Source organism: Cyprinus carpio, chromosome B13 (assembly GCF_018340385.1).
Source record: "Cyprinus carpio isolate SPL01 chromosome B13, ASM1834038v1, whole genome shotgun sequence".
In the NCBI taxonomy this organism is placed as follows: Eukaryota; Metazoa; Chordata; class Actinopteri; order Cypriniformes; family Cyprinidae; genus Cyprinus; species Cyprinus carpio.
This window is the reverse complement of record NC_056609.1, coordinates 3946099-3959713: the sequence shown is the minus strand read 5'-3', so window position 1 is coordinate 3959713 and position 13615 is coordinate 3946099. Positions and strand designations below refer to the sequence as shown.

The 13615-nt window shown below is 36.7% G+C and overlaps 2 protein-coding genes across 2 annotated transcripts in view; one reads left to right on the top strand and one right to left on the bottom strand.

Annotated features, from left to right (window-relative positions):
* The first annotated feature begins 569 nt into the window (after positions 1 to 569).
* On the top strand, positions 570 to 11937 carry lgi1a (leucine-rich, glioma inactivated 1a). Its single transcript, XM_042736292.1, has 8 exons — positions 570 to 1088; positions 1184 to 1255; positions 5025 to 5096; positions 5246 to 5317; positions 5553 to 5624; positions 5726 to 5895; positions 5977 to 6141; positions 10146 to 11937. The coding sequence occupies exons 1-8, from the start codon at positions 913 to 915 to the stop codon at positions 10961 to 10963; spliced, it is 1617 nt and encodes a 538-aa protein (XP_042592226.1). The 5' UTR covers positions 570 to 912; the 3' UTR covers positions 10964 to 11937.
* A 499-nt stretch (positions 11938 to 12436) lies between these two features.
* Positions 12437 to 13615, bottom strand: part of LOC109071541 (EGF-containing fibulin-like extracellular matrix protein 1) — a 29889-nt gene continuing 28710 nt past the window's right edge. The window contains exon 12 of the transcript XR_006156234.1: positions 12437 to 12774. The gene's annotated coding sequence lies outside the window, so the exon portion shown is untranslated. The remainder of the gene's footprint in view (positions 12775 to 13615) is intronic.

The following is a 13615-nucleotide window of genomic DNA, read 5'->3' as shown; positions in this document are numbered from 1 at the left end:
CGTGCAGTAAACGGTAAAATGGAAAATGTAAAACAACATTTAAAACAAAATTCATTTGAAATTGAAAAGAAAAATTATTGTAACACATCCAAGTATTATGTTAGTAGCGTTTTACCATAATCTTATGATTTTTGTTTTGGTCAAGCAGGGATGATCTGACCAGAGGGAGAGCCACTCACTGGTTTGTTTTCTGTGGCGTTCACCGTGTTACTGGATAACTGTTACTGATGATTTAACTAACTGTTAATGATGATTTCTTAACAACACGCGGGGATCTCACTCCAGGTGGCGCTGTGATGCTCACGAAGCAGTTCCTTCACCGGTTCACGTTCAAATCTTTCATTTTTGCGAGTACAAACAGTAGATTAAATCTTAAAACGTTTAAACTAGCAATTTGATCTGCTTCCCCTGAAAAACAAATGGAAACAGGCGTCGCAAACCTCTATTTAATTATTAAATAAAAGACTTTCGGCAGTAATCAAATGACTGTTATTGGTTCATTCTGACCAGCTCTGAGGAGAGTAACAGGGATCACGTGACTCTAGATGCGCGCTTCAGCAGCAGCCATGAAAAATCATTTGATGTCACGCACAAATTTTTAATAGACAATACAATTTAAGGTACACAGTGAAGAAATGAAAATCGGAAAATTGTGTAAATCCGTCGTATCTGACCAATTTGAGACAAGTGGATCGGTTGAGCCCCGCCCATTCTCCGACTGTGACGCTGACTGTCCGTCTCTGCGCCGATTGTATTTCTATGGATTCCACCTGCTTGTGCAGTTAACAGATCTGGACAAAACAACAATCACAATACATTATCATCTGGTTGATTTCTTCCCGTTATGAGCTCGTGGCTCGCAGCAGCGCACTCGTCGGGACTGTATCAGTGAAGGCTCGGGGTTCAGTGAAGATGGGTCTCAGAAGGACCATGTTCTTCTGCTTCTTGTGCTCGCTGATGCTGGCTCTTGACGCCAGCCGCAGGAGACACGCGCGCTGCCCCGCTTCGTGCACGTGCAGCAAAGATAACGCCTTGTGTGCCAATACCGGATCAATACCGAGGAGCTTCCCGCCTGATGTCATCTCACTGTAAGAGCAGCAATGATAACACTGATTATCGGTCAGAGCAGTTTGTGTTCAGAGCTTGATGCATTTATCTTGTTATTTATTTATTTATTTTACAGATCGTTCGTCAAGTCCGGCTTTAATGAAATCCCTAAAGAGAGTTTCATTCACACGCCAGCCCTCCATCTTCTGTAAGACTCATCAACATCACTGCATGACTCAAACACACACAAAGAGAGAGCGAGCGAGAGAGAGAGAGCGTTTTTATAGATGTCCACCCATGCTTTGTCTGATCAGTACAGATTGTATGTATAAAAGAAAATTTACCTTAAATGAGTAAAAGGCATTATAAAAATAATCAGTATAACATATAATATAACACATAATATAACAGTATTATGCATTATACCTATAATACAATCAACAGACAATAGGTACGCTTATAAATGTTATAAATATGAAATCTCCAAACCTTTTTTATTTTCTCCAAGACATTTTATAACCAAATTTGGTTACACTTTATTTTAAGGTGTCCTTGTTACAATGTAATTATACATTTCAGTACCGAGTAATATGAATTAACTACATGTACTTACTATATGGTTAGGGTTGGGATTAGAGTTTGTTTTAGGTTTAATTGCATGAAATTATGCATAATTAAGTGTTATTATTATAATAAGTACATGTAACATGCAACAAGGACACCTTAAAAAAAGTGTTACCCTAAATTGAAATTGTTTTACTATATGCTGTGATGTTAGCTTCATACTATGGTATTTTGTCAGAAGCTGTGGTTATCATATACATTTTGTAAGGGTTATTAGTTAATGTAGTCAGAGAGTGTCCACACTGATGGACCAGTCTCTTTAGAGTGAATAGAGATTGGGAATCTACAACCAAACTTTTATTAATAATATTTTTTGTAAAACATCTTACATACCCTCAGAATAAAATGGACTAATATGTAAATATATATACACACACATACATACAGGTGTTGGTCATATAATTAGAATATCATCAAAAAGTTGATTTATTTCACTAATTCCATTCAAAAAGTGAAACTTGTATATTATATTCATTCATTACACACAGACTGATATATTTCAAATGTTTATTTCTTTTAATTTTGATGATTATAACTGACAACTAAGGAAAATCCGAAATTCAGTATCTCAGAAAATTTGAATATAACTTAAGACCAATACAAAGAAAGGATTTTAGAAATCTTGGCCAACTGAAAAGTATGAACATCAAAAGTATGAGCATGTACAGCACTCAATACTTAGTTGGGGCTCCTTTTACCTGAATTACTGCAGCAATGCGGCGTGGCATGGAGTCAATCAGTCTGTGGCACTGCTCAGGTGTTATGAGAGCCCAGGTTGCTCTGATAGTGGCCTTCAGCTCTTCTGCATTGTTGGGTCTGGCATATAACATCTTCCTCTTCACAATACCCCATAGATTTTCTATAAGGTTAGGGTCAGGCGAGTTTGCTGGCCAATTAAGAACAGGGATACCATGGTCCTTAAACCAGGTACTGGTAGCTTTGGCACTGTGTGCAGGTGCCAAGTCCTGTTGGAAAATGAAATCTGCGTCTCCATAAAGTTGGTCAGCAGCAGGATGCATGAAGTGCTCTAAAACTTCCTGGTATACGGCTGTGTTGACCTTGGACCTCAGAAAACACAGTGGACCAACACCAGCAGATGACATGGCACCGCAAACCATCACTGACTCTGGAAACTTTACACTGGACCTCAAGAAATGTGGATTGTGTGCCTCTCCTCTCTTCCTCCAGACTCTGGGACCCTGATATCCAAAGGAAATGCAAAATTTACTTTCATCAGAGAACATAACTTTGGACCACTCAGCAGAAGTCCAGTCCTTTTTGAAGCGAGACACTTCTGACGCTGTCTGTTGTTCAAGAGTGGCTTAACACAAGGAATGCGACAGCTGAAACCCATGTCTTGCATACGTCTGTGCGTAGTGGTTCTTGAAGCACTGACTCCAGGTGCAGTCCACTCTTTGTGAATCTCCCCCATATTTTTGAATGGGTTTTGTTTCACAATCCTCTCCAGGGTGCGGTTATCCCTATTGCTTGTACACTTTTTTTTACCACATCTTTTCCTTCCTTTCGCCTCTCTATTAATGTGCTTGGACACAGAGCTCTGTGAACAGCCAGCCTCTTTTGCAATATCCTTTTGTGTCTTGCCCTCCTTGTGCAAGGTGTCAATGGTCGTCTTTTGGACAACTGTCAAGTCAGCAGTCTTCCCCATGATTGTGTAGCCTACAGAACTAGACTGAGAGACGATTTAAAGGCCTTTGCAGGTGTTTTGAGTTAATTAGCTGATTAGAATGTGGCACCAGGTGTCTTCAATATTGAACCTTTTAACAATATTCTAATTTTCTGAGATACTGAATTTGGGATTTTCCTTAGTTGTCAGTTATAATCATCAAAATGCAAAGAAATAAACATTTGAAATATATCAGTCTGTTTGTAATGAATGAATATAATATACAAGTTTCAGTTTTTGAATGGAATTAGTGAAATAAATCAACTTGTATAAAACATAACAATAATATTAAAAGCACCCATATATGTATTCATTACTATTCAGTCTTCTTCACTACAGTGGTACTGATATAGGCTAACTGCTAAAACACTTATGAAAATTAACCATGGTTTTACTATAGTAAACGTGTAGCGACCGTGTTTTTGGCGTATTTATTACCATTTGTATAACTACAATTTTATTAAAAATACCATTGATGAACTATGGTTAGAGTAGCAAAACCTTGGCTAATTTTGTAAGGGGAGAATACACTATAGCTAGATCTCAAACAGTGTATCATTTATCATTGTTATGTATCGTCATATTGCCCAGTAAAACTGCTCAGTGTTAAAGAATTAAGCCATTATAGTGTTAACAGAACTTACTGTAAGCTGCTTTGAAACTATGTGTATCGTGGATGCTATGCAAATAAATACCTTGACTTGAATGAACCAAGTTGAATATTCCTTACTATTAGAGATATAGAGATGAATTATAAAGACACATTTTATTTAAGTTGTTTACTAAACTGAGTTTCAGTTTAATTTTCATCCGAGGTTCGTAACTAATGTAGACATTTTGTATTATTTTGTTGGCAATTGATGATATAGTAAGCCTTAACCACTCCAACGTGATATTGCGATGAATAATATAAACATTCAATAATATAAAACGTCTACATTCCACTACTTTTCAGTCTCCGCTCTAGCTAAATTCCCAGAATGCATTGCCACTGTGACGACACATTCCCATTCCTTATACAAGGAGAGTGAGGCAATTTTAATAATTAACATTGTTTTAAAACATATTCCTCACACAATGTTATTTAAATATAGCTAAAGACCTTCACTAAACATAAAAAAGATAAAAAACAAACAAAATATAATAGAAAATATATTATATAAAGTATATAATGGGATAATTGTTATAATATATATCTTCACTACTTGAGAATTTATACCCCTCCGTTAAAATGACATTCCTGTCCCAGTTAGCCAAGAATACTGTACATTATCCTAAGCTGGCCAATAAACACTGCTGCCGAAAGGTTTAAACGATAGAGATTAAAAAAAAACAACAACTCTGATTCACTGTTATATGCTATATCAAAATATTTCATAATAATCTACTCAAAATCAAATTTTTGCTATCAAATAACCTTAATATTATTTGCCTCTTTACCTTTGTCAATTTACATGTTTGAAACCACAGCTGTCAAAATGTGGTGACACTTCCTGAAATGATGTCAGAACTGTAGAAACCTTCTGTGTGTGTGATCCCATACTTTCAGTTCAATGTAATGCTGATTTTTAGTACTGCAATCACAAACCTATAAAGACAAATACCTCTCAATGTCCCACTATGTGAGTTCTCCCACTTACCTGTATTCACCCTATATTATATCTCCTAGACTTTTCACAGCAAACAACTTTGATTCTATAAATGAAGATGCGTTTCTTGGTCTTCCTCATCTGGAGTATCTGTAAGTGTCTCACACAACGTGATTTTTATGAGTAATTAACACTGCATAAGGAAACAGTTGATCTGATGATTCAACATTCTCTCATGTATAACGACTGGAATCTTTTGCATTGTGCATCAACTTGACTTTGCTGTTTGTTTTTCTTCCAGTTTCATTGAAAATAACCAAATCAAGTCCATATCGCCGTTCGCCTTCAGAGGACTCAAGTCCTTAATACATTTGTGAGTATTTCTGCATAATACCGTTGGCATCAGTTCTCTGTTCGTACACATTATCTGTTGTTTGCAAGTGAAACATTGCAGTCATAATAGGAGCATTTTCTTAATGTTATTTCACTAATAATAGAAGCAGTCAGCAATCCAGGATGTATTCTTCTTGAGACCTTTGCACAACATAAAAATTTGTCATTTCTCTTTACTGATGAAAGCATTTGGTTCTTTACGAATGTTATTGCAGAAGTTTGGCGTACAATAATTTGGAGACACTACCGAAAGATCTTTTCAAAGGGATGGAAGCTCTGACTAAAGTGTATGTATGATGTTTTAGCAGTACAACATAATTTAAATACTTGTCAGTGGTATAAGATCTTGATGACATGGTCTAGATGGAAACTCTTTGTGTTTGTCCAGGGATCTGAGAGGAAATCTTTTCAGCTGTGACTGTAAGCTAAAGTGGTTAGTGGACTGGATGTTTCATACAAATGCAACTGTGGATCAGATCTTCTGCAATGGCCCTGAAGCTTACCAGGGCAAGAAGATCAATGACCTTGTGGCACAGTCATTTGATTGCATTACAACAGGTTGGTAATATTACAGACCGCTTTGTGTTTTCTTGACTTTAAATGGAAAAATGGCTTAACATTTCTTTATTTTTTCTACAGATTTTTCATTGTTGAAGTCTCTTGACTTTCAGTCCATTTCAGTCGAGGCTTTTGGGTTTGGTGGTGACCAGTTTGTAGTGTTCGCCCAGCCTTTCATTGGCAGGTGCAGCTTCATGGAATGGGATCACGTGCAAATGGAGTTCAGGAACTTTGATAATATCACAAGTAAGCAAACAGTAGTGGAACTGTTGTGTACATGCCTAAATCTAAACCATACAATAATACACACAATACTGTATCCACACAGTTTCAGCTCTTATAGTTGTTTCGGTTTCATTTATAACACAAACTGTTGTTCAGCAATTTTTTTTTAAGGGCTGCCCTCGACTAAATATTTTTCTGATTGACTAATCGCACATTTATATTAATAAACCATATAATTCATAATAATGAACCTTTAATTGCCTATAGCCTTTCAGTGCTCAAGTGCACACATAAAGTTTGCCACAGCACTCTGGCAGAAGTAATGATGATGAATGCATCATGGACAAACAGAAAAAAGTTTGCTTTAACATTATAATAATTCATTGATTGATGTTTTCTGTATTTTCGGCTGCAGTGATAATTGTGATAAATGTTTTCCATTTGAATTGGTTCATTTAAATGTAGACATTGCGCTTTTTATAGATATATCTTTCATATCTGTAAGGCAAAGACAGAGTTTTGGTTCTTTTTTTTTTTTAGCGTATTTGATCTGTATGAGCTTTTAAGTTAAGTGCAAATGATGCAACTTACATGTTTCAGAAGATAAGCCTCATACGTTCATACTGATAAAAAAAAAAAAATCGCTTTGGATAAAAGCATCTGCTAAATGCATAAATGTAAATGTAAATAAGCCACATTTTAGGTCGATGATCGAAATTAACATTTGCATGTCCTGACTCTGATGTACTGTAATTAACCCATAGACCAGCTGTTAATAATCTGTCCATCACGGACTGCATGAATTCGCCACTTTCTGTTTTTGTTTTTTTCTTTGACAAAGTGAATAATACAATTTTGATCAACTAAGCCTCTTTTCATCGACTAACGGTTAGTCAACTATTAAGGGGCAGCCCTAATTTTTATTTTACGGCATAATAAATAGAGATGCACCAATCAACCGGACAGGGACCAGAATTAGCCGGTTTTCTGTATGACCGGCTCGGACCGGTGATCGGTCTGTTTTGACGTCATACTTACGCCAACTTTTAATGTATTTATGTTGTGCCAGATGAGGCTCGTGCCTAAATGAGTGTGAGAGAGACTCAACAGCACACACAGAAACTTATACAGCGGGGAAAATAAGTATTGAACACATCACCATTTTTCTCAGTAAATATATTTCTAAAGGTGCTGTTGACATGAAATCTTCACCAGATGTCGGTAACAAAAGTGAAAAAAGTGACGTGACATACAGCCAAGTATGGTGACCCATACTCAGAATTCGTGCCTTGCATTTAAGCCATCCAAAGTGCACACACACAGCAGTGAACACACACACACAGTAAACACACAGCCGGAGCAGTGGGCAGTCATTTATGCTGCGTGCCCGGGGAGCAGTTGGGGGTTCGGTGACATGCTCAGGGGCACCTCAGTCGTGGTATTGCTGGCCCGAGACTCGAACCCACAACCAGAAATGAAGTTCTGTGTAATAAAGTAGAATGAGACAGGGAAAAAGTATTGAACACATGAAGAAAGAGAAGTGCAAAAAGGCATGGAAAGTCAAGACACCAGCTGAAATCTATCAGTAATTAGAAAGCAATCCTGCCCCTCGTCAGTGGAAATTAATATTAGTTGGTTCAGTCCCAACTGATGGCCCATAAAAAGGTGTCTCATGAACAACGTGTCACACAAGAAAAATTGCATGATGGGTAAAAGCAAAGAGCTCTCTCAAGACCTTCGCAACCTTATTTTTGCAAAACAAACTGAAGGCGTTGGTTACAGAAGGATTTCTGTACTTCTGAATGTTCCAGTGAGCACTGTTGGAGCCATAATCCGGAACATCATTTCACCATAAACCGGCCACGACCAGGTGCTCCTCACAAGATTTCTGACAGAGCAGTGAAAAGATTATCAGAAGAGTTTTCCCAAGAGCCAAGGACCGATTGTGGAGAGCTTCAAAAAGACCTGGAATTAGCATGCACAATTGTTTCAAAGAAAATAAGTATAATAAGTAATGCACTCAACCGCCGTGGCCTCTATGCATGCTCACCATGCAAGGCTCTATTGCTGAAGAAAAAACATGATGAAGCTTGTTTAAAGTTTGCTGCACAACATTTAGACAAGCCTGTGAAACACTTGGAGAATATAGTCTGGTCAGATGAGACAAAAAAATGTACTCTTCGGATACCATAATACACACCATGTTTGAGGTCAAAGGGCACTGCACATCACCCCAAAACATCATGGTGTAGCACTGGCAAAATTCATATAACTGAAGGAAGGATAAGTGGAAAAATGTACAAGAATGAGACATTCTTGATAAAAATCTACTGCCATCTACCAGGATAATGAAGATGAAATGAGGGTAGACATTCCAGCGAGACAATGATCCCAAACACAATAATTTTGAAACTCTGCAAGGAAAAGCTGCTAGAACGGCCAGCCAATCACCTGACTTGAATTCAATAGAAAATCTATGGAAAGAACATCAAGAGTTTATAGAAAAGGCCCACAGAACTTTCAAGATTTGAAGACTCTTTGAGTGGAAGAATGGGCCAAAATCACACCTGAGCAATGCATGCCACTAGTTTCTCCACACAGGAAGCTTCTTAAAGCTGTCATTACCAACAAAGTATTTTGTGTGAAGTATTAAATAAATTTCAGTAAGCGTGTTCAATACTTTTTCCCTGGGTCATTCCATTTTATTACACAGAACTTAATTTAAACTTATTTGAATTTTTTGCTTTGCATTTGTGGATTACTTGGGCTGTTACTGACATCTGGTGAAAATTTCATGTCAACAGCACCTTTAGAAATATATTTACTCAGAAAAATGGTGATGTGTTCAGTACTTATTTTACCCGCTGTAAATGCATACTGTGGTAGTAAAATAATACGAAATTTATTATATATGATTTAGGTACATTGCACAACCGAAATATTTCAACATGACTGAAATGTGATTTTATACAATAGTAGTTCAATAAACAAGGATTTAAAATTAAACAACTTAATTTTTTTAACACAATATTGAATGTTTTTCTCAATTTTGCTGATGAAGATAGTTCCAATCAAAGCCACAGCAGAACTATTTTGTGTCTCCGAGCAACACCGCAGTGTTTCGTTACTGAATGAATCCACGTTTTTGAACGAATCAAGTGAGTCAGTGATTCAGTAACCCATTCATAAAGACAGTAACTTAGTCACTGGCCTCGTTTTTGAATTAATCAGCAGTTTGAACGAATCTGTTTAATGAAGGACTAAATGACTCACTCATTCAAATGGTTGTTTGCCACCACCTACTAGTTTAGTTTCATATTTAAAACTATCATTGCATTTTTCCCAAGATTTCATATTTGTATGTTTAAAAATATATAAATAAATAAAAAATGTAAAGCATTAATCTTCTAAAATTCTTAATGCATTTGAAATTTGCAGTGTAAATGCATTTATGGCACCTCAGCTTCATCATGTTTCATGCAGTGGAAAGATGGAGTTTGTTGACACTGATTTCTTTGAATGGTCACAGCTCTACAGTTTCTTATTATTCTAACTGAATTAATTAAAACAATGTAAGAATTTGATGTGAAAGATGACACATTTAGTACGGTTAGTGAAATAAATCTGTTTTGTAATATACAGCAACTCCTTTTCAGTTAATTGTTATGTCTACCTCTTTTCTTGTCACAGATCACTTTATTTTGAGAGTTGTTTAAGTTGTTTAACTTTGTCCTGATTGGGGGAATTGTAATGTTTAATAGTTTTTTAAAGTACACATTTTTGTTTGTATATGCTATCAATTATAGTTAAAAAAAAAAAAAAAAAAAAATCAGAATCGGCAAAAATTAGTACCGGCAGGTCACACACACAAAAAACCAAAATGGAAATTGGAATCAGTCAAGAAAATTTCAATCGTTGCATCTCTAATAATAAAAATGCATGACATAATAAACTGGTACTCCATTGTTTTACTGTTTTCTTAAGCCTTTGTTTCATACAGCTTTCCTCAAATCTTTCCTCCGTAGGCACTTCCACTGTCATCTGCAAACCTCTAGTCATTGATAGTCAACTCTTCATTATAGTAGCCCAACTGTTCGGCGGCTCGCACATCTTCAAGCGAGATGTCTCTGCAAACAAATTCATCAAAATCCAAGACATCGACATTCTGAAAGTCCGAAAGCCAAATGATGTGGAAATCTTCCATGTCGACGAAGAGTCTTTCTTCATCATAGCCGACAGCTCCAAAGCCGGCTCGACAACTATTTATAAATGGAACGGCAACGGCTTCTACTCCCATCAGTCTTTGCACCCCTGGCACCGTGACACAGATGTGGAGTATCTAGAGATTTCTGGGAAGCCTCATCTGATCTTGTCCAGCAGCTCTCAGAGGCCGGTCATTTACCAGTGGAGCAAGAGCACTAAGCAGTTTGAACGGCGTACAGATATCCCAGAGATGGAGGATGTGTACGCGGTCAAACACTTCACCGTGAAGAGCGAGCTCTACATATGCCTGACCCGCTTCATCGGTGACTCCAAGGTGATGAAATGGGACGGTAGCATGTTCACTGAGATTCAGACCATGGCCTCTCGTGGCTCCATGGTCTTCCAGCCGTTCTCGATAGCCAACTGGCAGTACGCCATCCTGGGCAGCGACTATGCCTTTACTCGGGTCTATCGCTGGGATGCAAAGAAAAGACAGTTCATTCACTTCCAAGAAATGAACATTCAAGCACCCAGGGCTTTTTCTCTGGTGTTTATTGACAACAGGGAGTTCCTTCTTGGTTCTAGTTTTAAGGGGCAAACACGTATATATGAACACCTGGTCCTTGACTTGAGTAGCTGAGTTGCTTCACTGGGACATTTGAGGACACTGATTAATGAGTATCTCAATGGATCTTGCGAAGAACCTGTCCAAAACACATCATGTTTAATTCTAAAATCCGAAGAAAGATTTTGTTTTGTTTAAAGTAAATGAATCCTGTTTTAGGACTCAGTACTCTATAGTGTTAAGGTTTTTTTTTTTGTTGGTTTTATTTTTTTTTTTTTTTGTACTGTAATACAGTAATAATTGCTTAGTGTTCAGGTGAAATATTTTCACCATGCCTAAAACTCGTAACAATCCTAAATAAGCTTAATTTTCTTTATGCAAAACACCATTTTTTTTAATTATTTTTTTCTCCTTTTGATTTTGGAGTGAAATATGACTAGAAAGTTTTCGTCAGTTTCACCTGCCTCTTCTCAGCATGAAGACTCTTTGCATGATGGTGCCGTCAATTAGGTACTGCCATTGAAATGATCCAAGGTTTTTTTTGTTTTGTTTTTTACATGATCTTCTCATTGCACTCATTTCTGTTGTGTTTTTATTCTGTGACTGCTGTAGTGACTACTGTAATCGAAAGACTTGCTATTCTATTTATTTATGTTTATCTCAAATGAAACTGACAACTTGTTTACTGCTTTCACAACTTGTAAACATTGTATTTTTGTGTGGCAGCTAGGTGAAATTTGTAATTTGATATGCAGATTGGAAAATTTGAAATACAGATAGACAGTTTGACCCTGAGTAGTGTGTAGTGTTACCGTTGTTTTTTAGCATTTGCCTGTTTGTTAGAATCGTATTAACTACTAACAGTACAACCAGTGCCAGTACTTTTTCAACAAGATAAAAACATGTGTAAAGAGATGAAGAGATTCTATATCACCACATAATGAAACTGTAATGTTGTTCTACTGGATATGTTTATGCATGCAGTTTCATGCCTACATTTTGGAGACACTGATACTAACTTTAAATAAAGACTTTCCAGAATGCTAAAATGTTTTATTTTGTCAAATGGCAAGAGGCCATATTTCAGTGATTCATTATAGAGGAAATTAGTTTTTCTTTCTGCTTGGAAAGAGAAATTATGTGGGCTCTTGTTCTGTAAAAAGGTCATGACCATCCAATAATGTGTGTCACTGTCATTAGACTCATTTGGCATTTGTTTGTAATTCCATTAGGTTATTAGTGTCTAAAACTGCTACTGGAGGGCCACTCTTCTGCAGAGTTTAGTTGTAATTCAACACAACTAACCCAGTTGATCAATGTCTTCAGGAATATTAGAAACTCCAGGAAGGTGTGTTGAGCCCTCATCCTGGTTTTTAGATAAACAGGAAGTGATTATAACATTATATGACTATATGAATCATATGGAGAAAATAAAATCATGAGAAGAAAAAAGGAAATCAGCGTACAAATAATCATGGTCAACTATTAAAAATACATTTTTATTAAAATCCAAAAAGTTCCATAACAGGATATTAATGTTGTATTTTTTATCCTTGTTAAATGTTGATATGGTTATGTGTGTTTCAGCTAGTGAATGTCAGGCTGAAGCCCATTTATTTGAAAGCGGATGAGTTATGTGGAAATGCAAAGCCAGAATCAGGTAACTTTCATGTCATCAGTGCAAAATATAGGTTAGCAATGTAATTAAACCAACATACGATACCTATACCGGGGCTGGAAATATTTCATGTTTAGAGACAAAATGCACATCATTTGAAAGATCTAAAAATTGTGCTCCAACATATGACCACTCTTTTATATCCATTAGTGACTAAACTTTACAGGTTAGGGTTAGAAAGAAAGGATTCCAAAAATTGTTCCCCTTCCTAAAAAAAAAAAAAAGTAGATGTAACTCAATATTCCTTTGCCAAAACACTACTGTCTGCTGACAACAATTAAACAATAGTCAGCGAAAGAAAGCTGTTATACAGTAGAGTCGTTCAGTAATGTACACCTTCACATCAATGAATTGTAAGTGCAAGTATGTGCAGGAACATTTAATAAAGACATGGCACTGAGTTAATGCTTTTTCTTACATTAGCAGGGCTCTAGACTTAAAAATGACTATGAAGAATTGGAATTTATTTAAGAATCTATCTTGAATTTTGGTGAAAACAGCAGCTGAAGTAAACTATCTGACGTTATTTCACTCTAAACAGACCTTTTCTCATTAGATTTTAGCATGGTTGTCGTTGCAAGGACACATTGTTTTGTTCAGCATTCAAGCAGGCTTGGGTAACCCAACTGCTTAAGAAACCCTCTCTAAATCCAGCACTTTTAGAAAACTACAGACTTTCCCTTTTTCCATGTATTGCAAAGACACTTGAGCGAGTTGTGTTCAACCAACTCTATATGTTTCTTGCACAGAACAAAGACTGGAGTATTGTAATGCACTGCATTCCTGCAAGTGAACGACACCTCATGGTGCCATCGTGTTGGGTTTTGCTCAGTATGATGTTAAGTGCAGTGGGCTTGCTGTGGTTAAATATGTAAATAAGAGTCCTAAGTCCCAGACTAAACCTAAAATACTATGTGGAGGATGCAAAACAATTACATAATTATAATATGACCGCGTGGTGAACCCATGAACCAAACTCATTTTTAAACATGGTCTCTATGCTATGTACACATACACATCCTTACAAGTACAATTTTGGCTGTATTATT

What these genes read in the sequence shown, in the direction of transcription:
- lgi1a (XM_042736292.1), top strand. Translation starts at nt 913, where the DNA reads ATGGGTCTCAGAAGGACCATGTTCTTCTGCTTCTTGTGCTCGCTGATG. An exon ending in CTCAAGTCCTTAATACATTT is followed by an intron (nt 5,318 to 5,552) that starts GTGAGTATTTCT and finishes ATGTTATTGCAG; the next exon opens with AAGTTTGGCGTACAATAATT. An exon ending in ATTTGATTGCATTACAACAG is followed by an intron (nt 5,896 to 5,976) that starts GTTGGTAATATT and finishes TTTTTTCTACAG; the next exon opens with ATTTTTCATTGTTGAAGTCT.